General features: G+C 37.3%; 1 protein-coding gene and 2 long non-coding RNA genes across 4 annotated transcripts; 2 read left to right on the forward strand and 1 right to left on the reverse strand.

The window, feature by feature from the left end:
• Window positions 1–203: 203 nt before the first annotated feature.
• On the reverse strand, window positions 204–4186 carry LOC113099156 (uncharacterized). 2 transcript variants are annotated; one of them, XR_003289310.1, is made up of 5 exons: window positions 3945–4186; window positions 3733–3792; window positions 3377–3436; window positions 736–804; window positions 204–444 (listed from the first exon to the last, which is right to left on the reverse strand). It is a non-coding gene; the product is annotated as an uncharacterized LOC113099156 (long non-coding RNA). The 2 variants fall into 2 exon arrangements; XR_003289309.1 differs by having other exon boundaries at window positions 3377–3792.
• A 1080-nt stretch (window positions 4187–5266) lies between these two features.
• On the forward strand, window positions 5267–9294 carry LOC113099155 (uncharacterized). The gene is made up of 3 exons (XR_003289308.1): window positions 5267–6070; window positions 6223–6308; window positions 8637–9294. It is a non-coding gene; the product is annotated as an uncharacterized LOC113099155 (long non-coding RNA).
• Window positions 9295–9948: 654 nt separating this feature from the next.
• Window positions 9949–22932, forward strand: LOC113099154 (uncharacterized). Its single transcript, XM_026264243.1, has 12 exons — window positions 9949–10394; window positions 11120–11437; window positions 12748–13086; window positions 13322–13450; window positions 14198–14227; window positions 14786–14815; window positions 15362–15391; window positions 15630–15653; window positions 20677–20703; window positions 21220–21249; window positions 21468–21497; window positions 22883–22932. Exons 1-12 carry the CDS (start codon window positions 10349–10351, stop codon window positions 22915–22917), a joined length of 1068 nt encoding a protein of 355 aa, XP_026120028.1. The 5' UTR covers window positions 9949–10348; the 3' UTR covers window positions 22918–22932.
• Window positions 22933–24247: the final 1315 nt, after the last annotated feature.

Consider the following 24247-nt stretch of genomic DNA (forward strand, 5'->3'; position numbering starts at 1 on the left):
TTTTGGACTTCAGTTCTATTTGAACGCGCTGTTCCTAATAGTGTCCTGGCATCTTTTGGCAGATTCAGATCATGCTTGCGGAGGATATTAAGTAATGAATTTAGTGCCACATGTGTTATTTGTTGTTCTGTTGCCCAGGTTGCCAAGTCATCATTAAGGGAATTTGGATGCAGTTCAGAATCTGTGTCTGAGTCTGAGTCAGATTCACTGCTATGTGAAGCACTTGCCATGGTGACACATTCAGGCTCATCAATATGGGACAAACCGTCCATAAAGTCATTGTTGTCATCAGCGATGCTGCTTGTGTCACTGTTCATGCCACCATACTGTTCCATGTTCCATGATGATGGTAGTGATGCTTCCATTGACTGGAGTTGTTTGTCCACCTTAGCCTTGGCTTTTCTTCGCAATGTCCAGTAAGATGGTTTTTTGCAATCCATGGTACTGTGATATTAACACACACAGAAAATGCAGTGCACTAACCTGATAAGCCAAATGCAGTGGTTCTCAACTCAAGTTTTGGAAGACACTTGCATTGCACATTTTGGATGTCTTTTACATGTGGTTTAACTCATCATATAATAGAATCCCCTTAACCCAACAGAGCATGCTAGATGAGACGGACATCCAGAATGTGTAGTGTTATAGGTCCCCAAGATTGGAATTCAGAATCAATGTCTAATATGCGTGACAATGCGTAATGTCTAATAATTCTGTCACAATAAATACACATACCTTGGTTTTGATCAAGTGTGAACTGTGGATATCGTTGTTGAGTGAGTGTGGTTGACTGTAGAGAACTTTCTGTAATTGGGGAAGCAATATAACAGGTAATGTCAGTTTTGTCGTGGTGTTTAAAGTATTGGATCTAAATGTTTGCCTGGAAATAGCATCCAAAAGCTTAATAAATATGTGTGGTCACTTATTTTAGATAGTTTATCCATTTAATTCAACTAGTTGAAATTTTTTCTCTAATTCCAACCAGATGATAATTGTTGGATGAGGGTTGGAACTAAACTCATAAGAATGGCTAAAATGTCAATATGAATGTAAAAATATAAATTTCATCTGACCAAAATTTAATGACATGAGTAGGGATATACCGGTATCAGATTTTCATGTTGCGATTTAATTACTAATGCTTTATCACAGTATACGGTATTATCACAATATTGAAATTTAGTATTAAAAAATGGTTATAATGAAGTATAACAGGTTTAATAACTTTTTTCGTAAAAAGAAAAAAAAAACTGAATATTTAAATAAAAATACCATAAAGCAATACAGAAAAATATATAAAGTTAAGGTTTTACACAGATTAAAGTGCAAAAGAACTATAAAGACCAATAGGTATTCTGGTTACACTTTATTTTACAGTACGTGTACTAACACGTACTTATAGTGTACTTAAATTGTATTTATCTAAGAAAGTTAGTAATTCGTAAAGCTGGTAATACAAGGTAACTACATGGGGTAGGGTTAGGTTTAGGGGTAGGTTCAGGATTAGTACCTAGTTATTACATAGTTATTGTAATTACTATAATAAGTACATAGTATGTACATGAGGAACAGGACTGTAAAATAAAGTGCTACTGGTATTACTTTACAATAAGACCTCATTAGTTAACCTTAGTTACTGCATTAACATTCACAATAAGCAATAGCTACATTTGCTACAGAAGTTATTAATCTTTGTTAAAAAGTACAAGTCTTAGTTCATGTTAGCTCATTAAATGACACAGTTGCAACTTTAGATTTTAACACTGTGTTATTAAATATTGGAATACCTAAGATCAATGAATGTTCAGAAGAAATTTTCATTGGCAGTTTGTTACCTAATGAAGCCCTAATGTAAAGTGTAAACAAACAACAAAGAAATAAAACACTTTGAAACAATATCTAGGGCATGTTGCAGTCCAGATTAAAATGTAAAAAAAAAAAGTTTTAAAATTAATGGCCTATTAAGTCTAAATATTTAAGTATTTGGTGCTGTGTTGAGCACCACAGCGAATACACAAATATAAATAGTTATTGAAATCTACTTAAATACGTTTTTTGAAAGTAGTGCAGCTGCTTTATTTTGGGGGTTTCCAGGGTAAGGGCTGCATTTTATGCAGTTTAGCGCCATCTGCTGTCAGCATGAATGTGCTTTCATTCGAGTGTTCCTCATGTGCTTCTCATGTGTGCTTGTTTACATCAGAGCACACACATACAGTGGTGTTGTGCATTTTGACCAGTTGATGGGAAAAGTATTCTTAAAATGCATCCCAAATTCTGAATAATTTGTAATATAATTATTCACAGCATTTAGAAGTGCCCATGATAACAATATTGTGCATATTAATTACCGTGATATATTGCATTATCGAATACTGGCACATGTCTAGTCATGAGACAGTGAGTGTCATCCGAACAAATTTTTAAAGATATTTTTTAAGATTGACCCAGAATAATAGTAAATAATCTTTTATAGTTATGTATATACAAAATCGTTTCTGCTACCAAGATATGATGGTTTAAGTGGTGGAGTTTGAATCCAGTGGTGCCTTGTTCATTTGTTTTTCTTTAATCATCCAAAGGACTTATAACAATAAATAGAAACAGGATAAAAACTACTTTAAAACAATTAACAAATATTTGTAAAAAACAAAAAACAAATTCTAGCCATAATATAATTGTTTTATTGACTAAAAAAATAAAGGAGGGGCCGTTTCTGTCCATGAATGTTCTTTCTCCATCTTTTGCCTAAACTGACTCTAAAAAGAAGATTATGGGAAAAGCAGATCTCCTTAATATTCATTAACTCATTAGCATACCTCTTCTTAGTTAAAATATTATTTAAAATACCAGTAATTCTATTTTCACTAGTTGCATGGGCAATTCCTGATATCAACTTCAATGCAACTGTAATGTTCCCAGGTCCAGAAACGTAGTAAGGACATCAATAAAACAGACCATGTGACATCAGTGGCTCAACTTCAGTTTTATGAAGGTACGAGAATACTTTTTGAGCACAAAGATAACAAAAATAACAATTTATTTCAACTGCTATTCTTTCCGAGTTACGTCTTCTGCCATTTTGGAGAGTTTCATCGAAAAATCTTAATTTTTGTTTCGAAAATAGAAATGACGTGGAGGGTGAGTAATTAATGACAGATTTAAAATTTTTGGGTGAACTATCCCTTTAAAAATGTGAATTCCTGATATCAAAAATCAATTGTTATGATGAAACTGGCAAATCAGAGATGCAGGATGCTAGTATTTATGTATGTAAGAATCTCTTTAATGTCTTCATTAAGACATTACTAACATGCTGCATGATGTTGTAATTGATCTAAACCCAAATACTGAGTGATCATTTAAAATATATACTTACAAAGTCAAAGATGTTCTCAAGATGTGGCTCTTAAAAGAGCCGTTGTGGTGTATGTAGCTGCTGTAGACAAAAAAGAAGAACGCATACGAGTGAGATATGTCTGTACACATTAAAATGTTTTCACTTTCATCAGTGGTTATTGATTAATTAGGATGTTATGATGAATCTGGCAAATCAGATGCACGATGCTAGTTTTGTTTCCATTTCATTCATACATGCATTTAATATATATATATTTTTTTTTATTCCTTTATGTATTCCTTTAATGTCTTCATTAAGACATTACTAACATGCTGCATGATGTTGTAATTGATCTAAACCCAAATACTGAGTGGTCATTTAAAATATATACTTACAAAGTCAAAGATGTTCTCAAGATGTAGCTCTTAAAAGAGCCGTTGTGGTGTATGTAGCTACTGTAGACAAACAAAAAAAGAGAGAAAAAGAACAACGCATACGAGTGAGATATGTCTGTACACATTAAAATATTTTCACTTTCATCAGTGATTATTGATTAAACATGTTGTGATAAATCTGGCAAATAAGAAATGGCGTTGACTCCACTTACAACAATAAGACGGCAATCGACACTGAAAAAGAGAGAGAAGATAATTAATTTCACTGTAGTCTATTAAATCCCAAAGTTTATAGTCTCTGATGGATATGTATAATATTATTTGATAAAGCATGATAAGAAGAAGAATGCAGAGCAATGTTTCTGATGAGACCTTACAGCCCACTAACAAATAAGCCAAAGTAAAAATGCATTTTCATTATTGAGAATCACCGATTTCTATAAAGGTGTCAAGGCTTATGAGTTTTCTCTCTCGCTCTGTCTGTCTCTCTCTCGCTCTCTCTCTAAGTGCATGCGCCAGCGTGTGTTAGAGAAAGGGTTTACGCGCTCGCAGTTAAACCTGACAACGCACTACTTTCCATACAATTGTGAATAATGAATATATTATTAAGAATAATTGTATGATTGGTCTCTTTTAAAGTAATGTTAACATGACATAACTCTAAAATGAAAGAGCGTCTCTCAAACGGAGCGGATTGGCTCTATCAGCAATGACGTCACACGGATTTAACGGCATTTCGGTGTTTAACGGCGCTGATGAGCGGCCTGTAACGTTATATTAAACGACGGAAAATCGTCTTCGTGAAATGTGATACATTTAACGGAAAAGAAAAAATTCTATAAGTCCAATTTTTACTACAATTTAACTGGTTTCATGAGTGAAAATGTCTGCTATTTATTTTAGTAGTATAACCCTCAGAAAAACGAACTGTTCCCTCAGACGGATTGTTATTATAATCACAATTTATTACTTTCTTTCTTCATAGTTTTAAATGTCATTTACTTTTGTTGTCGGTCCATACTTTTAAAAAGTCATTTAACTAAAAAGGTTTAGTAAAAAGTAATTTACCTCAGAAAAAAGGCACTGCTGGGGATGTCACTCAAAGTGGAGTCAGGCTGTGCGCGCGGTGGGCACAGACCCCTGCTTATATAGGCCCGCTGCCTGGTTTCGCGGGCTTAATTATTTTCATTTTTTTTTTTTTTTTTTTTTAATGTACAATGATATAATGACACACGGCGTTAACTTTGCATTAAACATAATAATAATAATAATAATAATAATAATAGTGTTTTCCTATTATATTAAAAGCAATGGTGTTACCAAAAATATAAGCCATATAATTTTTTGTTTTGTTTTACTTCTTTCTTTTCCTCCCAGACTGAGAGTTCCTTTTTTTATTATTATAAATTGGGCAACCCCATAGGTGGCGATGTACGCGCGCGAGTCGCCAATGAGCCAAGGGATGAAGAAGTCCTCAGGGCAAGATGTGGTGGAGTGATGGTTGAGAGGTAAAGTATGAAAGGTGGAAATGTATAGTTTTATGATAGTATGTTTGTCATTGGTGAGATTGTTGAAAGGTTTTTAATAGTGAACTAATTTTAAACAGTTTTACCCGACCATATGTTGAAGCAACGCGTTTTGGAACGAACCGCGGTGCATGTTCAGTTAGCAACAAACAAATTTGATCCCAAATCAACTGCGATACACGTCACGTTAAACGCATAGCAAAAAAAACAAAGATTATTATTTTATGTTCTATAATTGTTAGAAATGTAAATGTATGCAATACTATAAATCCATAAAATTCCAAACCTTGTGACCTAAAGACATGCATGTGCACATTATGCAGAAAGTTTTTCGCTCAGCCTTGTGCAATAGAGAATAATCATAATAATAATGATATTTATTGCCTTTTGCTATAAAAGTGACATTTTCTTGAACATTTCTTAATGAAGACATTGAAGAGGTAATTTAAAAATAAAAACTAGCATCCTGCATCTCTGATTGCCAGATTTCTCATAACACGCATAAATATAAACAAAAAGACTCAAGTTATAGCTCTTAAAAAAAACCTGTGTGTGTGTGATAATGTCATATAGTTAGTTCAAAATTGCTTTGATTTATAGGGATTTAATTTAGTGACTTTACCATTTGTTTTAATGATGTTTATTTACAGTGCAATCTATTCTGCTTACCCGACTCATGCAGACTTCTGTCCTGATGTTTGGCTGTAGTCCTTCCATCATCCACTCTTCTGCAGCCAGTCTATTTATGGAGACCACCATGATCTAATCTATACAGATCTAGTTGTCTCTTCTCCCACAAACTCCTCTTTCAGGTATATATTTTTTGTTTTTGTTGTTTCAACAATGTTGACTGTATTTTTGTATACCAAAACAACTTGGGGGTGTCAACAAACTTCCATTGAGTACCATTAGACCACTCAAGAAGAATTACCTCATATAACCAAGATTTGATGTTGTAAAGCAGATTTTGAGCGGATCTCCTTCATTCTGCAGCCAGCTCACCAGAACCTCTGGGTGCGCCAGCTGTGGATATTACAGGCCAAACTTTGGGTGAGGATCTTTCTCCCACTGTTCACCACCAAACCTCTTCCTATATGTAAACAGTTGTTTAGCACACTGTTGTCTATATTTGAATGGGTAATTTTTAGGCTGCAACCAATTATCTTAATTAAATAATGTTCTAGATTAATTTGATAAAATGCCACATTTTATTTTCTTTATTTTTATTTTCCGCATCTACTTACAGATGTGAGTCTCAATGTTCTCTGCACACAACTGCTTACAATAGTGTTTCGATTGCTGTCTGTGTGAAAAAGTAACTATATGAACAAGTAACTAAAGTCAAGCATTATTTAAATTGTATTTATTTACAGAGGTATATGAAGTCACACTTGTCTGTGTGTGAAGATGTTGTGCAGCGCAAATCCATGAATGAATGTTCTGAAGTGAGTTAAACTTCAACAGATATCCCCTGCTAAGGGAGTAGGGAGCAATGAACACTTTGTAGGGACCATGTCAATGCGGGATCTAGGCGGGAAGAGTTTGGGAAGATGTTCTGTTATCGTTTTTGTTGACATGTCGAGTGTTTTCGGTATTATATTTCGTTTTTTAGACTAATGCTAATTTATATTATTGGGATATTGTTCAGCAGCTAGCTAAATTCGGTTATGTAACGTTATGTGGCATGCAATGTATAGCATAACTGTGATGAAGAAGGCAGGGAATTGACAAGGAGGGTGGACAAACTGGCATTGTTAAGCAGTGTATTTATGGGTTCATTGCCAGTGCAACTGATTTTGATATTTTGAGCATTGTTTGTTGATTAGCTGAATACTTTTGTGGATACTTACTGAGTGTTTGATTGTAACGTTACCTGTTGAGGAGAAAAAAGTGAGAAATGATGACATTGTTTGCTTACCTGTTGAAGAATTATGAAAGAAAAATTTATATTATTTTAATGTTTAAAAACAGTAAATTGTTACATTATTTATACCACCAGAGAAAAAGCTCTGTGTGGGCGGTTTTTTTTTTTCTCCCCTTTTCTAAATTTTTTTTTAAATGTAGGATCATTTTTTTTTCCCAGCCAAACTTTAAGCCCTGCATTTTGTACCCCTCTGTCACTGTATTCAGCGTTTTTTTTTTTTATTGTTTATAAACAAACCACATCCATCCCCCACACTTTTGAAAAGCTTGCTACGCCCCTGGGCACGGGGACTGGAACTGAGAACCGCTGCTCTAATTAAAGGAAAGTAGTATAGTAAAGTATTATCAAAGATGGCGACATCCATACAATTAAAAGTCTTCTGTTAAATCTGAACCAGCAGCATCTTTTATAACTTGGAGTAGATAGGATTATTTGGGTCACATACAGAGTACAAAACTTGAAAGTAGCGGAGAAAATGCTTCAGTAAAGAAATATTGTTTGCAGTTTGCTCTGACAGATGCTTTGACAGATGTGTGTGGACCTGAGTCATGTTTCTCCAGAGCACAACTTACATTTGATGGTAGAGTCCTTGTCTAATTTTAGAAATAATTGAAGAGAATAGGAGTGCAATGATTCCGACTACAATTTACATTGTACTAAAATATTTATTTTAAATGTAGGTTTAATATTCTATGTTATATTTATGAGAGCATTAAATGTAAAGGAGTATGCATGTAATTACTACAGTTACTACACGTAAAACAATTGCTATGTTAAATTTACTATATTCAGAATATACGTGTATATTAACGTGAATACATGTTCCCCATAACAGTTAACATTTAATGGGTGTTTTGTTTTTAGGATTTTGTATATGTTTTATGCTTTAAAATGGCAAGCAAAGAGTTTTTTTGTTTTACAATGTCATGTTTGTATTTTAACCCTTTTTTTTGGCTAATGTGTAGCACAACTTACATAAATACATTCAATATATTTGTTTTCTTTGACTTCAGTTTTCACATTGTTTGGAGGACAAAATCGGGAAGGATGTAGGGGCCCACAGTTTGGGCACACATACACAGTTCATCTTTGGGTTTGTTGCTCTGTGCTGTTTGATTGTATGGTAGTCAGAACTTTGTTCAGTTTTATTCATTACTGTCAGCTTTCACAGCAATACTGCTTAATGAGCAATTATCTCTATCAAACATGGACCTTAAAGGGATGGTTCACCCAAAAACATTATTCAAATAAATATTGTGACAGTCATGTTCATGAATCTGATTTCAGTGGCACAGCTGTGTAGTATCTAGTACAGAGGTCGTTGACAGTATTATGTTCATTGTACATGATGTTCACTGCCCAGTATTGTATTATTGTTTACACAGTAAGTTTTCAGTAACATTATTTCCTTATAAAATGCTCTAACATTTTTTTCCTCTTCTTTTCTCCACCAGACACCCTAGGACAACATCCTTAGCACAGATCTACCTATAGCCCTCCATCATTCCCACATCCATCTTGCAACAGTTTCATTAACTGCAGTCCATAACCAGTTCACGGTCTACACCTTGTCCATTGCAAATGTTATGGATTATTCTAATAGAGATCTTTCTATTATTTTTTTGAGACTGTTATTATGTACTCTGTTATGTTGTGAATAAAGTCAACCCCCCCCCACCCCACCTTGATGCTTTCAGCAGTTAATACATTAAAGTGTGTCTTTAATGTTTTATTATTTAAAGATTGTTTTAAAGTTTATTACAGGCTCAGTTTATTTTTTTTTTCACTAGAAAATAAAGTGGAGTATTAACTGTCATAATCAAGTATGAGACTTTTGTCAGTATCATTAATTCTATGAGGCAATATGAATCAAATTAACATTTGTATAGGGTTTTCATCCGAAGGCTTCTTCCTCATTCAGTTAAACATCAAGGGTTTTCTATGCCTTTGTCACCTTTTACTTTCTCATTGGAAATTATGAGCATCATTATTTGGAAGAAAATAAGAATATGAAAATGGCTTTGATTTCAATGTATTGAATGGAATCAAAGAACCACACAAACCTTTGACCTTCATACAGACATGGTATAAATTAAAGTGTTACTCAAATTATCAAGCTTGTAATGTTTGTGTTTAATGTGTGTTTATAGTTATGGTTGTATTTGTATTTTATTATAAATGCATGTGTCTATTTGGACGCGAGCGAAGCGATGCAACGCAATAATCACTGATATCGCCTACACACACTGGAAGCGGGCGAATTGACAAATCCCCGTCAGAAAAAAAATATTCCTCGTTATATTTCTGGCATAGCTCTTTGCAACAACTGTCGCGTCTGTGTGACATGGTAGTGCTTTAAAAACTCTAGTTTTCCTCATGTATCTGCTTGCTCCGATCGGCGCTGCGTGGCAGCACGTAATTTGAAATGTTGAAGATTCATCGTATAGACGTCGTATAGAGGTAAAGGAGACGGCTCATTAACAGCTAAAAACATTCGATCGAATGCGATGTTCACCAGATGCTACGATCTTTCATAGACGTCTCCGCGACGTACCTGTGCTATCTACAGCCCTTTCGTGTCTTACATTTATACGTTGTTGCAATGTTGAGAGCACGCAGACGGCGACGTAGCCTTTTGTAAAAATGGAAAGTTGAACAGAATTTGCCACAACGTAGAAGTGTTCCCTGGGAATTAGAACGGGTCTGCTGTGGAGAATAATGGCACATGGCCGGAAGGTGGCGGTAATGCTTTTGGATCTTCCCCCGCAAAAACCAGGAAAAAGACACTGGGATCCGCGGAACTGCGATTACACACTACTACGCTGGACGAAGCGACGCCAAATAACGTAATATTTAGCCCCGGAGTGCTTTTTGCCTGTAGGATCCCCGCCGGGAACCCCTGGAAACGCGATTGGGATCGTTTAGAGTAGAAGTTGGGGGTTTGTTGTGACAACATGACAATCACTATCAGCTCGAAACAGAAAGTAGTAGGTTTTTGGCTTTGTTAAATCAGTAAGCCACAATGTCCATTAATTACACCCAGTCGATATAATTTCTCTGCTGGCCTTTAAGTGACGTTTGTTAACATTTCGCGCTGTCGCGTGGATGTAGTTGAAACAACGAGTATTAATAATATCCATCGAAATCAGCTGGAATCTTACACATTATGAAGAGCACGTACACACTCGTTCTAAGTTTGCTAATAATGTACGGTAAGTTAATTATTATTATTTTATTTTTACTTTCGGTTTCATTCCCCTCCCCCAAACCTACTTCTAAACCTACCAATACTAGTTGGGTAATAATTTGGCGGGGGGTCAGAATTGGGCACAACACCGGAAAACCGCAAGGATAATCCTTCATCAGAGTGTCCTGCAGAGTTTAGCTCCAAACATAATTTAACACCCCTGAACCATCTTTCAAGCTTTTACTAGGTATACAGGAAGAGGCAAGTTGGAGCTAAACAGATGTGATCTGGACTCCGGCCCTCCAAGGTCAATTCTGGTGAACCCTGCCTTAAATTAACCATGATTTTTAATACAAATAAAACAAACAAAAATAGTTATACTACAGTTAAAATATGGGAACCACAAATTAACAATGGGTTTGGTACACTAACCTGTTTAACCACGGAATTGATAGTTAAACTGTGGTTTTACAAATTGAAATATATATATATATATATATATATATATATATATATATATATATATATATATATATATATACACCACACAACCGGGTGTGGTGACTGCCAAAATGTTGTGTAGGTTATGAATAAATTATCTCGACCCATGTTGCTTTTGGTGTCTCAGGCAGAATGGAAGATGAACCAAGATGAGACAAGACTAATTGATCATGAATAAATCTTCAACCCCATTACCAGCAGCGTAGTATGAGTTCAATCTCTGAGAAACTGTTTCTGTTTGTTCTGCAGGAGTTTTTGGTGTTGAAACAGAAGAAGTGAAGTCAGTGATGGAGGGAGATTCTGTCACTCTGAACCCTGATCTTTCTAAAATACAAGGAATGGTCCTGCTACTGTGGAGGTTTGGAGAGAAAGGTTCCACTATCGCTCAGATTGATGGAAATGATATCATATATGAAGATTATGAAGTATTTAGAGGCAGACTGCAGCTGGATCAGACTGGATCTCTCACCATCACAAACGTCAGAACTAATCACTCTGGACTTTATAAAGCAGAAGTCAGCCACAACACTGGAACCTCATATATTATGTTCAGGGTTACTGTCTATGGTGAGGATATTATTATTATTATTATTATTATTATTATTATTATATATTTTTTTTAATTATTAGATGTTTTCAAGTTTCTTTTTATGCATTACTCTAAAAGCGATAGTTCACCCATAAATTAAAATTAGATCTGCTTACCCCCAGTGCATCCAAGATGTATGTGACTTTGTTTCTTCAGTAGAACCCAAATTATGAATCAACCAATAGATGGCAATGGAAACAGAATCTATGAGAGTAAAAAAAAAAACATGCACAGACAAATCTAAATAAAACCCTGCGGCAGTGCGGCTCGTGACAATACATTGATGTGTGAAGACACAAAGCAACCAGTCTGTGTAAGAAACTGAACGTGCTTCACAGCACTCTATCTACATTCTCAATTAGGAGCGTCAATGGTCCACTTGAGAGATAGGTGACGGTAATGCACTTATAGGTCTGGAATCCGCCATAAAGCAGAAGAAGAAAAATGCCTCATGCTCTTGCTGCCGTGAAGAACATTCACAAGAGTTGTAACAGTTGCATGAATCGGAGGTAAAAATAAAAATAAAAATACTGTTCAGTTTTTTGCACAGACCGATCGCACATCAATGTATCGTCACGAGCCGCAGTGTTTAATTTGGATTTGTGCATGTTTTTTTTTTTTTTTTTTAACTCTCATAGATTGTTACCATTGCCATGCATTGTATGACTGAGAGACTGCAATGACTGGAGCTAAAAATCTTAATTTGTGTTCTACTGAAGAAACAAATCACCTACATGTTGGATGTCCTGGGGGTAAGCATATAAACATCAAATTTAATTTTTTAGGTGAACTATCCCTTTAATTAAAAGGATTCAAACTGCTGTTGTTCTGAATATCATCACAGGTGCAATTGAGCTGCAGGTGATCATGTGACTGACTTTCAGAACAACAGCACAATGAAAAGTGCTAGAATGAAATTTAATACAGAGGGGCTTACATTGATACATACAGACATATATTTTGAGTTTCATTCCTTCAGCAACATTATTGAAACCATTAAAAGTGACTTTGCTTGGCTTGATGTATAGAGAAGAGGTTGTAATTCTATATTTTGAACACAAAAAAGTTCCTCTGTCATATAAAATTAGATGCCTCATATCCAACTCGATTAGTAAGCCAGCTGTAACTGTTCTTCTTTTTAAACTGACCCTATTTTTACTTTATGACTTTTATTAAGCTGCATATGCCTTATGTAGTAACCATAATATGAACTAATCGACTGTAAAGCTTCATATTAGTGCCAGTAACCGTGTTTAGTATATTTGTTTTCTGTCTGTGACTCCTGTAGAGTCTCCGTCTGTTATTGCTGGGGCTGAAACTGAATTGAAGCCCATGTCAGTGAAGGAGGGAGATCCTGTCACTCTTCATGTTCCTCAAATACAAGGAGATGAGCTGATAGTGTGGAGGTTTGGAGATGAAGGAAAACTCATAGCTAAAGCTGATATAGAGGCCAAGAGCTCATCATTATATGATGAAACTGATGAGAGATTCAGAGACAGACTGAAGCTGGATCAGACTGGATCTCTGATCATCACAAACACCAGAATCACACACACTGGAGAATATAAAGTGAAGATCAGCAGCAACAAACAGACCTTATACAAGAGATTCACTGTTACTGTCAGTGGTGAGTAACTCAAGTTTTTTGAAGTAATGATTGTTTATCAGCTGTCTGTGAATAATTCAGAGGTTGTGATTTTGAAGGATCAGACCACAAGAAAATTCAACCTTCCTTTAAAATAGAAAAGCTTCAGTGTATAAAGACATTATACACTAACTTTCAGAACTCAAAACATATAACAGTGTTAGTTATATATCAGACACACAATCACATTAATGACTGTCTCTGTTTATCATTACAGAACCAGGTCTGTCTCCAGCAGCTGTAGCAGGGATTGTTGTTGTTGTTGTTGGTGGTGTTCTGCTGCTAACTGCAGCTGTTGGTGCTTTTTTTTATCGCCGCAAGAAAACTGAACTAAATAATCAAAAGTGTAAGTATTACAGATGATAAAGCAAGAAAGAGAAAAATGAACTATGTTGCCTGACAGTAGATTTAAATGTAAAATTTCACAAACTGCACATTAAGCTTTCATAGTAGTACGACTTAACTAGTTCACAAGTCATATGGAGATTTATTGTACATTTCTGGTGTCTCAAATATTATTTTTGATCTTTCTGAATGTCAACTCTCACTGCATGGAAAAGAGGTGAATGAAGACTCTTTAATAGGGGTGTAATGGTACGTGTATCGTGTACCGTACGTTTCACGGGCAAACTCCAAATGGAAGTGATCATCCCTATCACCTTGGAGGGGAGACTAGTTTGGAGTGTGCAGGGCAAGTGTGTGCCATCATGTAGTCGTTTGGAATCCACTTGGCAGAGGGAGCGACAATTTCCTCATCTTCAACTGGCATGTTCCCGTGACAAGTCAATGGTGTCTTTCAGCAGATGTTGCTGTTTTAATGAATGATCTAGTCACTCCAAACTAGTCTCCACCCCAGGGTGATAGGGATGATCACTTCCATGTGGAATTTTCCTGTGATTTGTACGGTACACGATACACGTACAGTTACACCCCTACTCTTTGATATCTAGCCATACAAGTTTGGAAGAAGATGGCGAGTAAATAATGACATATGTTTAGTAATTTGATTTGTTTTATCTCAGTGTTCTGTCTTTTTCATCTGTTCATTAACATATAATCTCTTAATTTCTCTATGTGCTCCTGTGACATGAAGCAAAAATCTCTGAAACACTAAAGGAAACATGTAAGTATTACAGTTGATAGAGCCAGAAAAGTGAGTGTGTGTACACTCAGAAAAAAAAAGGTACAGAAGTTGTTACGGGGGGCGATACTTTTTCAGAAGGCACACTTTTATACCTAATCTTTCCATACTGATACATGAAAGGTTCATATTAGTGCCTAAAGTTCATTGTCAGTAGTTTTATATTATAAATGTTCTCCTTCTATTTGATTTAGTGTAATAGTTAATGAATTGTGTGCTTGTCCAGTATTGAGCTGTATGACAGTGATATCTTTGAATTAAATTCTGAATATTTGTTTAAACTACTGAATTTCCAACAACTACATTTAGATCTGTGTTTGATTGTCTTTTTGTATTATTAGGCGTTGAGCATTAATAATTTTCATTGTCTGTTGTGTTGTACTATTGAAGCTCACAGAAATAGATAATTTCAGCAGCAGTTGACATAAAGTCATAGTCCTTTGCTCTGTTATCTTGAGTTTTATCTGGTGTGTGACTTACAAATACATTTATTTGTTATCCATCTTTGTTTCTATTTCTTTGTTTTGCTGTGACATGAAGCGGTGATCTCTGGAAAACTAAAGCTAATGTGTAAGTATTGCATCTAAAACTGAACAAAAACTACATATTATTGAGTTATACATATCAGTTTTTTTTAATAACTTCTGGTGTTAATGCATGTTTATTTTGTACTATAACTAGTAGTAAAGAGGCAGAGATGATCGGTTCACTTGTGCGTCTCACTGCAGTCTGTCTTGACACATTAAAGAACATCAGAATTACATTAATAGTTTGAATTTTTTGATAAAATTGACAAAATCGGGAAGAATTAGACAGGACAGGAGACTTGCTATAGTTAAATTTTATTCAGTCAATGTTATTTGATTAAAACTTTTAGGCTATTTATTTATTTTCAAAACCTGCATCTGAATAAGTATTTAGATATTTTTACAGACCTATTATTGTAGCTCAGAGGCAAAATGACTGATTATTAATAAAAAAGTCATGCAGATGATGAAAATATTAATAGAAGAATATGACGAATCACATTATTCTCAGTGTTTCCGATGTTTATCTGTTTATCTGTTCCCTTATGATCTCCTCATTTCTGTTTCTATGTGCTGCTGTGACGTGAAGCCGAGATCTCCACACAACTAAAGCAAATGAGTAAGTTGAATTTAATAAAAAAACATCATAGATGTGACACTTAACTGAAGTATAAAATATATAAAAGAATATTTACTTGTTATGTGATAAGTATTATAATTGACAATTAACAATAAAGACCTTTTAGTTAATTTTCGGTAATGCATTTGCTAACATTATCTAACAATGATTAAGACATTTGTTTTAGTTGGTTAATACAGTTTTAACAATCTGTTTCTATTGCTGCGGTTACATGAAGCGGAGGACTGTGAAAAAGAATTGTGTAAGTATTAAAACTGATACAACAAGAGTTTTATTGTGCAAAAATAGTTCTTAAATGTACAATGACAACAAAGTTGGTAACAGTATATTTTGTTTACATTAATGTCACTACATTTAGAAGAGAAAATTTATATTTTTACTCTGACCATTCACGTTACTTTGTTCAATGTTATGTTTAGGGTGGTTAAATGTTGCTACAGTAACAGACTGGAGTGCCATGTGCTACAATTTACACTATGTACTTATACACTATTTTTAGATTAATTTTGTTTTTAGTAATCAGAGTTGAATAGCCCCTCCCCCTCTGCTATGTAGTTAAAGCTGTGAATGAGTGCTTGAAGTGTCCAGTGAAAGTTATTTTTAAAAGTAATGTTACTATATTGCATTACTCTCTAAAAAAGTAACTGATTACATTACTTTGTTACATTTTATAAAAATTGTTACATTATTTTTGCATTGATTTTCTTTTTTTAATATACAGATATCTATTTTGGCAAATGTAAAAGCGCTTTCTAGTTTTCTAGTTGCGTGTGTTTTTTTTTTTTTCATTGGCAGTTAATTTAATTCTCTCATTGCGTAGAAAACATAAAAAGTCTCAAGGTTATGCATGTAACCATTGTTCCTCAAGGGAATGAGATGCTGTGTTGAAACCCTATGGGGATTGCCTTTTGGGTGAGCGACTCATAATATCATGTGCAATCTGTCCAATGGAAGGGCATGACATCACAGGCGGGGTGACATAATGACCAGGAAGTTATAAAAGTACTTGCCGCACAGCTGGCATCAGCTTCGAGTAGAGAAGCAAGCACTGGCAGGGATGCCGGGAGTATGGCATCGAGAGGCAGCATCTCGTTCCCTTGAGGAATCATGGTTACATGCGTAACCTTGAGACGTTCCTCTTCAGGAACTCCAGCTGCGTTGAAATGCTATGGAAAACGAGGTGCCCACGCTGCCAGACTTCCAAATCCCTGCCTTTTGTGTATCATGTATCCGAAGGGCACAGCTAAGGCGATAGAACAGAAGAGACGGGAGTGGCTCGCATATCTAGATCATAAAATCTAACAAAGGAGTGGGTGTGGACCACCTCGCAGCATTGCAGATGTCCAGCATGGACAGACTTGCTACGAAAGGCCTTAGAGGCCGCCATACCCTGTGTAGAATAAGCTTTGACTCCCATCGTCGAGGGGAGGCCAGAGGATTCATAGGTTGATAGCCTCAACTATCCAATGAGTAAGGGTCTCCTTAGATGCAGGAAAGCCCCACTTGGGGGACCATAGTACACAAGCAAGTGGTCCGACTTTCTCCACAGGGCAGCTCTGTGAATGTATGTGTCCAGTGCTCAAACTGGACACATACAATAAACCTTTTCCTGGTTGGGCTTCTGAAAGGGAGGAGAGCAAAAGGCCTGCAGCACTATAGGTTGTGGTGTGACAGAGAGAACTTTTGGAACATAACACACTCGATGGTATAAAAACACTTTGGCCATGCTGGGCACAAAGTTGAGGTAAGTAGGGGCCACTGAGAGGGCCTGGAGTTCTCCATCTCTCTTTAGAGAAGTAATAACCAGCAGGAAGGCAGTCTTAAGGGTCAAATGTCAATCTGATATATCTTGAATCGGCTCGAATGGTGCTTTACAGATAGCCTCTAATACCACAACCAAGTCCCAGGGGGGAACATGGGAGCGCACTGGAGACCACAGGGGCACCGTTTAGGAAATGTGTCACTAGGGGGTGTCTACCCACTATCTGGCCACCTAAGGGGACATGCTTGGCCACAATGGCCACCACGTAAACTTTTAAGGTGGAGTGTGTTAACCGTGTAGATAACCTGGCTTGCAGAAACTCCAGAACTGTACAGACTGGGCAGTTAACAGGGTCAAGCTGGTAATCTCTGCACCACGAGGTGAAGAGTTTCCACCTCTGGGTGTACAGTTTCTTCATTGAGGGAGCTCTGGATTGGAGGATGGTCTCAGCCACCTCGGTTGAGAGACTGGATGCTATGACTCTCTCCGGGGCCACACCCACAGTTTTCATAACTCTGGTCGATGTTGAATTATCATGCCCTGCACCTGTGAAAGTAGATCTTTCCTGATCGGAATCTCCCATGGAGAATAGATAGAAGACGCCCCCGTTCCAGCATTTTCTCGCTAGAACTCCCGGGATCAGAGCGATCGGGGGAAAAACATACAGATGAAGCCTCGGCCCATCTGTACCATAGCTTCCAGTCCCAGAGGAGCTGGATGAACTAGAAAGAACCAGAGGGGACATTGCGATGTCTCTTGAGTCACAAAGAGGTCTACCTGAGCTTTGCCAAAACTCTCCATATCTGCTTTACCACCTCTGGCTTAAGCTTCCATTCCCCGGGCCTCGGCCCCTGTCTGGACAGTTTGTCTGCTCCTACATTGAGATTGCTAGAAATATGTACTGCTCTGAGTGAGAGGAGTTTGTCCTGGGACCACACAAGGATCTAGTGCGCCAGCTTGTACAGGGATCAGGAATGCAGACCTCCTTGGTGGTTGATGTTTTCGGTGCGCACCAACACATGGTGACTTCTCAGGTCTGGAAGTAAATATTTTAATGCTCAATACACAGCTAGCATCTCTAGACAATTGATATGCCATGTCAGATGGCGACCACTCCACAGACCGTTGGCAGGGTGGCCACTCATTACCGCACTCCAGCCGGTGAGGGACATGTCCATCACTAGCATTACATGGCCACATGGAGCTCCCAGCACCGGGCCCTGATTCACATGTCTAAGGCACAGAGGCATCAATGTGTGACCTTGATATTTCGAAGTGATTTCCCCCTCTGGGAAAATGTCTTGGTCATGAGCCACCACTGTAAGGATCTCATGTACAGCAGGCCAAAATGTATCACGTTGGACGCAGCTACCATCAGACCCAACAATCTTTGAAACTGATTGACAGTGAGTGACTGGCCTTCTCTGACTCTCTTGACTGATCGACTCGATACGAGCAAAGGACAGACGTGCCTGCATCGTGGTCAAATTCCACACTACGCCTAGATAAGTGGTCCTCTGTAATGGAGAAAGTACACTGTAACAAATTAAACCTGTCTTACTTTAAGTCCAATTGTTAACAAATAATTATTTTTTGGGTTAATCTTGATATAAACAGTTTAATCACAATAAATTCAATAAATGATGTGCAAACCATAATACTTCTGATGATCAAAGAATGTATTACTCAACATATATTCTTCCAGAAACATTGTTAAACCTTACAGCCAATAATCAAAAAATGATATTATAATCCCCACGAAAAGGTAAAGAGGACAAAAAAACTGGTTCAGTCTCACCCACGTTCTCTTCTTAAGGATCTCTAGACCCCACCTACAAGGTTCCAGGAAAAGGGAAAAATTATCCACAAATAACCCCATTCCGAGAAAACATCCTTGTTCATTGAGATTTAGGCCTCAATTCCTCAATCCAAGTATTCCTTCAAACACTGTGCCGATATATCTTACAACCATTGGCACTGGCCCTCGTCAGAGCAAGCCGCTTTCCAGCATGTTTGTTTGCCCGCCTCTCCAAGCTCCTCTAAAACTCCGTGTGCCATCACCCCTTAAAAAACCCAAAATGGCCACCCCCTTTCTTCCTTCAGCTGGTCCTTTTAGAATAAAAGTCCCTCATATTCCAACTCAATATATCCCCTTTTCCCATCCACAAAACAAATAATATAGACACATGTAAATAACCTTAACAAAACAAAACAATTATCACTGCATTATTAGAAATGTTTGAATTGATTTCAACATCTGAAATTGACCTTATTCCTTTATTTTGTGTCACAACACTTTTCTTGCTGTTCAGTCTCAAACCCAGCTCCCCCATGTAGGTCGCTCTGATGTTCTGATTAAGCTCAAATCAACCAATTATCTATATAATTTAGTATGAGGATGCCCTGCAGTCGCAGCGGAACCAGAGTCACATCTACACACTTCATAAACGTGTGGGGTGATTGTGCAAGGCCGAACGGAAATACTCTATTGGTATGCTTCACCCCCAAAAGCGTGCCTCAGAAACTTCCTGTGTTGTGGAAGAATTTGACATGGAAGTATGCGTTGTTGAGATCTATCATGACAAACCAGTCCTCTGACCTGATTTGAGATACAAAATGTTTGATGCTGAGCATTTTGAACTTCAGCTTCATAACTGATTGATTTAACTGACACAGATCTATGATTGGACACAACTCCCCATCCTTCTTTGGAACTATGAAATACCGGGTTTAAAATCTGGATTGCCTGTCTTGTGGAGGGACCATCTTGATGGCCTCCGTCCTTAATAGGGTATTTAATATTTGTTCCATAACCAGATCATGCTCGGGACCGAAACAGAAAGTGTCAATCCCTCTCCCTGGGGGGAAGAAACTGCAGAGCGTACTTCCGCACCCAGGGATTGGGCGCTGGATCTGGCAGATGAGGAAGGAGATAGGGACTCAACTGTCTCCATTCCCTTTAACAGATCCACCTGCAAACCCCACACTTGCAATTGCCTTTCTTCCTCAGCAGAATGCTGGCGAAGGCTCCCTTCGGGAGAGAGCCCTTCGGGATCGAATCTTCCACATTGGCATTTGTTCTTAATGCGGATAAAATTGGTAAAATAACTCTGAATGCATTACTTCACAAGTTACATTTAAAAAAAACTAATCAATAATGTAAAAAATTGTTACTGCAATGCGATACCCCCAAAACTATGTCTACCATTACACTTTTTTTTTCAACATTCCAATTATTATTATTATTTTTTTTATTTTTTTTATTAAGTGTATCTGATATTTAAAGTGCAGTTTATTTTTAATATGTTATTATTATTTTTTTATTTTTAGTCATAGTTCAATAAGAAACTAGCCGGTTAACATACAACATTACTATAAGTTAAGATGTGACATACTGTTTTATTAATACAGTTATTTACATGATTAAGTGATTATTGAAGTACCAAAGGATCACATTATCTTCATGTTCATTTGTTTCTATGTACTGCTGTGACACATGAAGCTGAGATATCTGGACACCATCAAACATGTAAGTATTACAGCTGATATAACCAGAGAAAAATAAGCTTTATTGTGCCACAGTAGTCTAAATGTATAATATGATTTTTCATCATCAGTAATTATATATTATAAATGTTCTAAATATAAGTTTACATGACATGGTAAATGCTGTGGAAGTACTGTTCACATTCATTTACATTAATGATGGCCTCATCTTATGTTTACACATACACCTTTACCGTAATTCAGGGTTTCTGAACTCTGTCCTTCAATCTATCAGTATTGATCTAATCTAATACAACAGACCTGAACAATCTGATCAAGGTCTTCAGGATTACTAGCAAGCTACGGGCATGTAAGTTTGATCAGAGTTTGAGCAGGAGAGTAGGTTTCGAGGAACAGAGTTGAGAAACCATGCTGTAATTGTTAGTGATCATAAATATAAAATCAAACAGATGATGAAGTGGTTATAAGAAGCATGTTTATCTGTTCTTTCACTTATAATTTCCTCATTTCTGTTCCTATGTGATGCTGTGACATAAAGTGAAGATCTCTGAAAATCTAAAGGAAATGTGTAAGTTTTACAGCTCATACAGACAGAAAAATAAACTTTATTGTGCTACAGTTTAAATAGATAATATTTCATTATATTTTACTATTAATTCTGCTTGTGTTTGATTTAGTGCAATCATACATGAAATGTTTGATGGTCCAGTAGTTTCTGTCATGTTCATCTGATAACCTTATTTATATCCTCATTTCTCTTTGTCTATATGCTACTGTGACGTGAAGTGGATATATCTGAACAACTAAAGCAAATGTGTAAGTACTACAGCTGAAGCAGCAGGAGAAAATGAGATTTATTGTGCTACAATAGCAAATAAATATACAATATCGTTTTTTTTTTTTACTTTTGTTTGATTTAGCATGGTATTGAGTATTGAGCTGCATGACATTAATATACTGGTCACTGTTAGGATTGGTTAATGTCATTGCATTGGAAAATGTGTCCCTCACTATTGCATAAGTGTTACAAAACCACAATTTCCACAAAAAATTGATTAAATTGTTAACTCACGGCTTGTGATGCAGCTGCTGCTTCATCTTTCAACGGAGTTTCTTACAAGCTCTCCATAACACTGGCTCATTTACGAATCAAAATGGACAGAAGAAGCATAATCCTTCGATGCAATCCAGGATGTCATTGAAAATTTACCATTTACTTGTTCCTGATTTTGGGATCTTTTTTTATGTCTACAGAGACACAAACAAGCTGTTAAAACTGGATGCATGCGTCAAAGTGAACGTTCATTGTTGACGTCTCGGTGATTACAATTAGTTCCATTTTCCTTTTTGCCACTGTTGCTGTTTTTTCAGCTAAAACTTTCCACACTGCAATTGCTTCAGCCACAGCTTTGTTTCTTTTGACTGAGTAGATGCTAGAATGAGTTGAACTGCATTTTGATTGATGACCGTGGTCTTCATAAGGAACCTGTTGAGTCCAAGTTCAATCCAACATCAGGCCAAGGTTCTTCTTCTCTTCATCTGCTGCTAGCCTACTCATTTTATCTTTGTGCTCCTCTAACAATGAATCCCCAAAATGATACACATTCTTCAGTTCTGTGTCACAAGTGTTCAGGAGGTTTGGTGGCTCCTGCCATTTCTATAAAGAATCACTCTTCAAGTCTGGGGGGATAGACTTTGTACTTTTACACAGGATTTCCTTCAAGGCGTGTTCCTACATTTTGTCGTTCTTTATCTTTTCTTGGCTTCCTGCAAGCAGACTGGAGGTCACAATTTAATATAACGTTAAAGGAAGAGGCCCATTATGTTTGCTGTTTGCAATAAACGGAATGTCTGTACATTCCATTCATGCAGCCCTCGACACACACAGACAGATACATGCTTATAGCAGTAGATTGTATTTACATGGTATATTAATTACATACATTTGTTAGTGTTTAAGCAATGAAGAGGTTACTCTAGAATAGCAAGAGTGTTAAACAGATACACTTACAGAAAGGGAGGGATATTACAAGTTTTAATGATGTAAAATAATTGGTTTTAATGACCTATAAGCATGTGTAAAGCAATGTCATTTTCATTTTTGGGTGAACTAGTCCTTTAATAGTGTTTCTGTCATGTTTCTCTGTTCATTTACTTCAAATATCCTCATTTCTGTTTCTATCTGCTGCTGTGACATCAAGCGAAGGACTGTGAAAAAAAATTGTGTAAGTATTAAAACTGATATACAGAGACAAATTAGCTTTTGTGCTACAATTTACAGTATAGCTGTCCATGTACAGTATATATGAAAATGCTTAGGCATTTACTGTTTCTGTAAAATAATAATAATAACTAGAATGTACATTTCCTGAAGAAAATGTGAGTGGTGCTTGCAGTGGAAAAACTCGCCCCTCGGTTGCTAAGGTGTGGTTGCTAGGGTACCCGGGGTGGTTGCTAGGGCGGTTGCTAGGGTCCCTATGATGTTTGCTAGGGCCGTTGCTAGGGTACCCAGGGTGGTTGCTAGGTTAATCGGGGTGGTTGCTAGGGTGTTGCTAGGGTCCCCATGATGGTTGCTAGGGCCGTTGCTAGGGTACCCAGGGTGGTTGCTAGGGTAATCGGGGTGGTTGCTAGGGTGTTGCTATGTGGTTGCTAGGGTACCCGGGGTGGTTGCTAGGGCGGTTGCTAGGGTCCCCATGATGGTTGCTAGGGCCGTTGCTAGGGTACCCAGGGTGGTTGCTAGGGTAATTGGGGTGGTTGCTAGGGCGTTGCTATGTGGTTGCTAGGGTACCCGGGGTGGTTGCTAGGGCGGTTGTTAGGGTCCCCATGATGGTTGCTAGGGCCGTTGCTAAGGTACCCAGGGTGGTTGCTAGGGTAATCGGGGCGGTTGCTAGGGTGTTGCTATGCGGTTGCTAGGGTACCCGGGGTGGTTGCTAGGGTGGTTGCTATGGTAACCTGGGTGGTTGCTAGGCAGTTGCTACGGTACTTGGGGTGGTTGCTAAGGTGTTGCTAGGCGGTTGCTAGGGTGTTCTGGCTGGTTGCTAGGCAGTTGCTATGGTATCATGGGTGGTTGCTATGATGTTACATGGTGGTTGGTAGTTGTCACAGATGGTCACTATGTAGTTATTATAGAGTTCTTAGCCCATTTGAGCACTTAGCTAATCACTATTAGCATGTATCTAATCACTGCTAGCATGACTAGCATGTTGGAAGTCCAGTGTGCTAGCATGAGTCAAAAAATCCAACCGCCATGTCTGTACGATGTACTGATGTGGAGATATAGATCTTGCAAAATGGTTGCTAGGGTACTGTGTTTGGTTGCTATGGAGTGGCCTGGCAGCTTCTAATGATGATACTCCAAAGGCTGCTCGCCAATATAAACCAACCCCCATGCCTCTATGATGTACTGATGCTGAGATTTAGATCTTGCAAAACGGTTGCTAGGGTACTATGTTTGGTTGCTAGGGAGTGGCCTGGCAACTGCCAATGATGATACTCCGAAGTCTGCTTGCTAGTATGAATGATATAAACCAACCCCCATGCCTTTATGATATTCAGATTTGAAAATA

This window comes from Carassius auratus, unplaced genomic scaffold (genome assembly GCF_003368295.1).
Source record: "Carassius auratus strain Wakin unplaced genomic scaffold, ASM336829v1 scaf_tig00216867, whole genome shotgun sequence".
Taxonomy (NCBI): domain Eukaryota; kingdom Metazoa; phylum Chordata; class Actinopteri; order Cypriniformes; family Cyprinidae; genus Carassius; species Carassius auratus.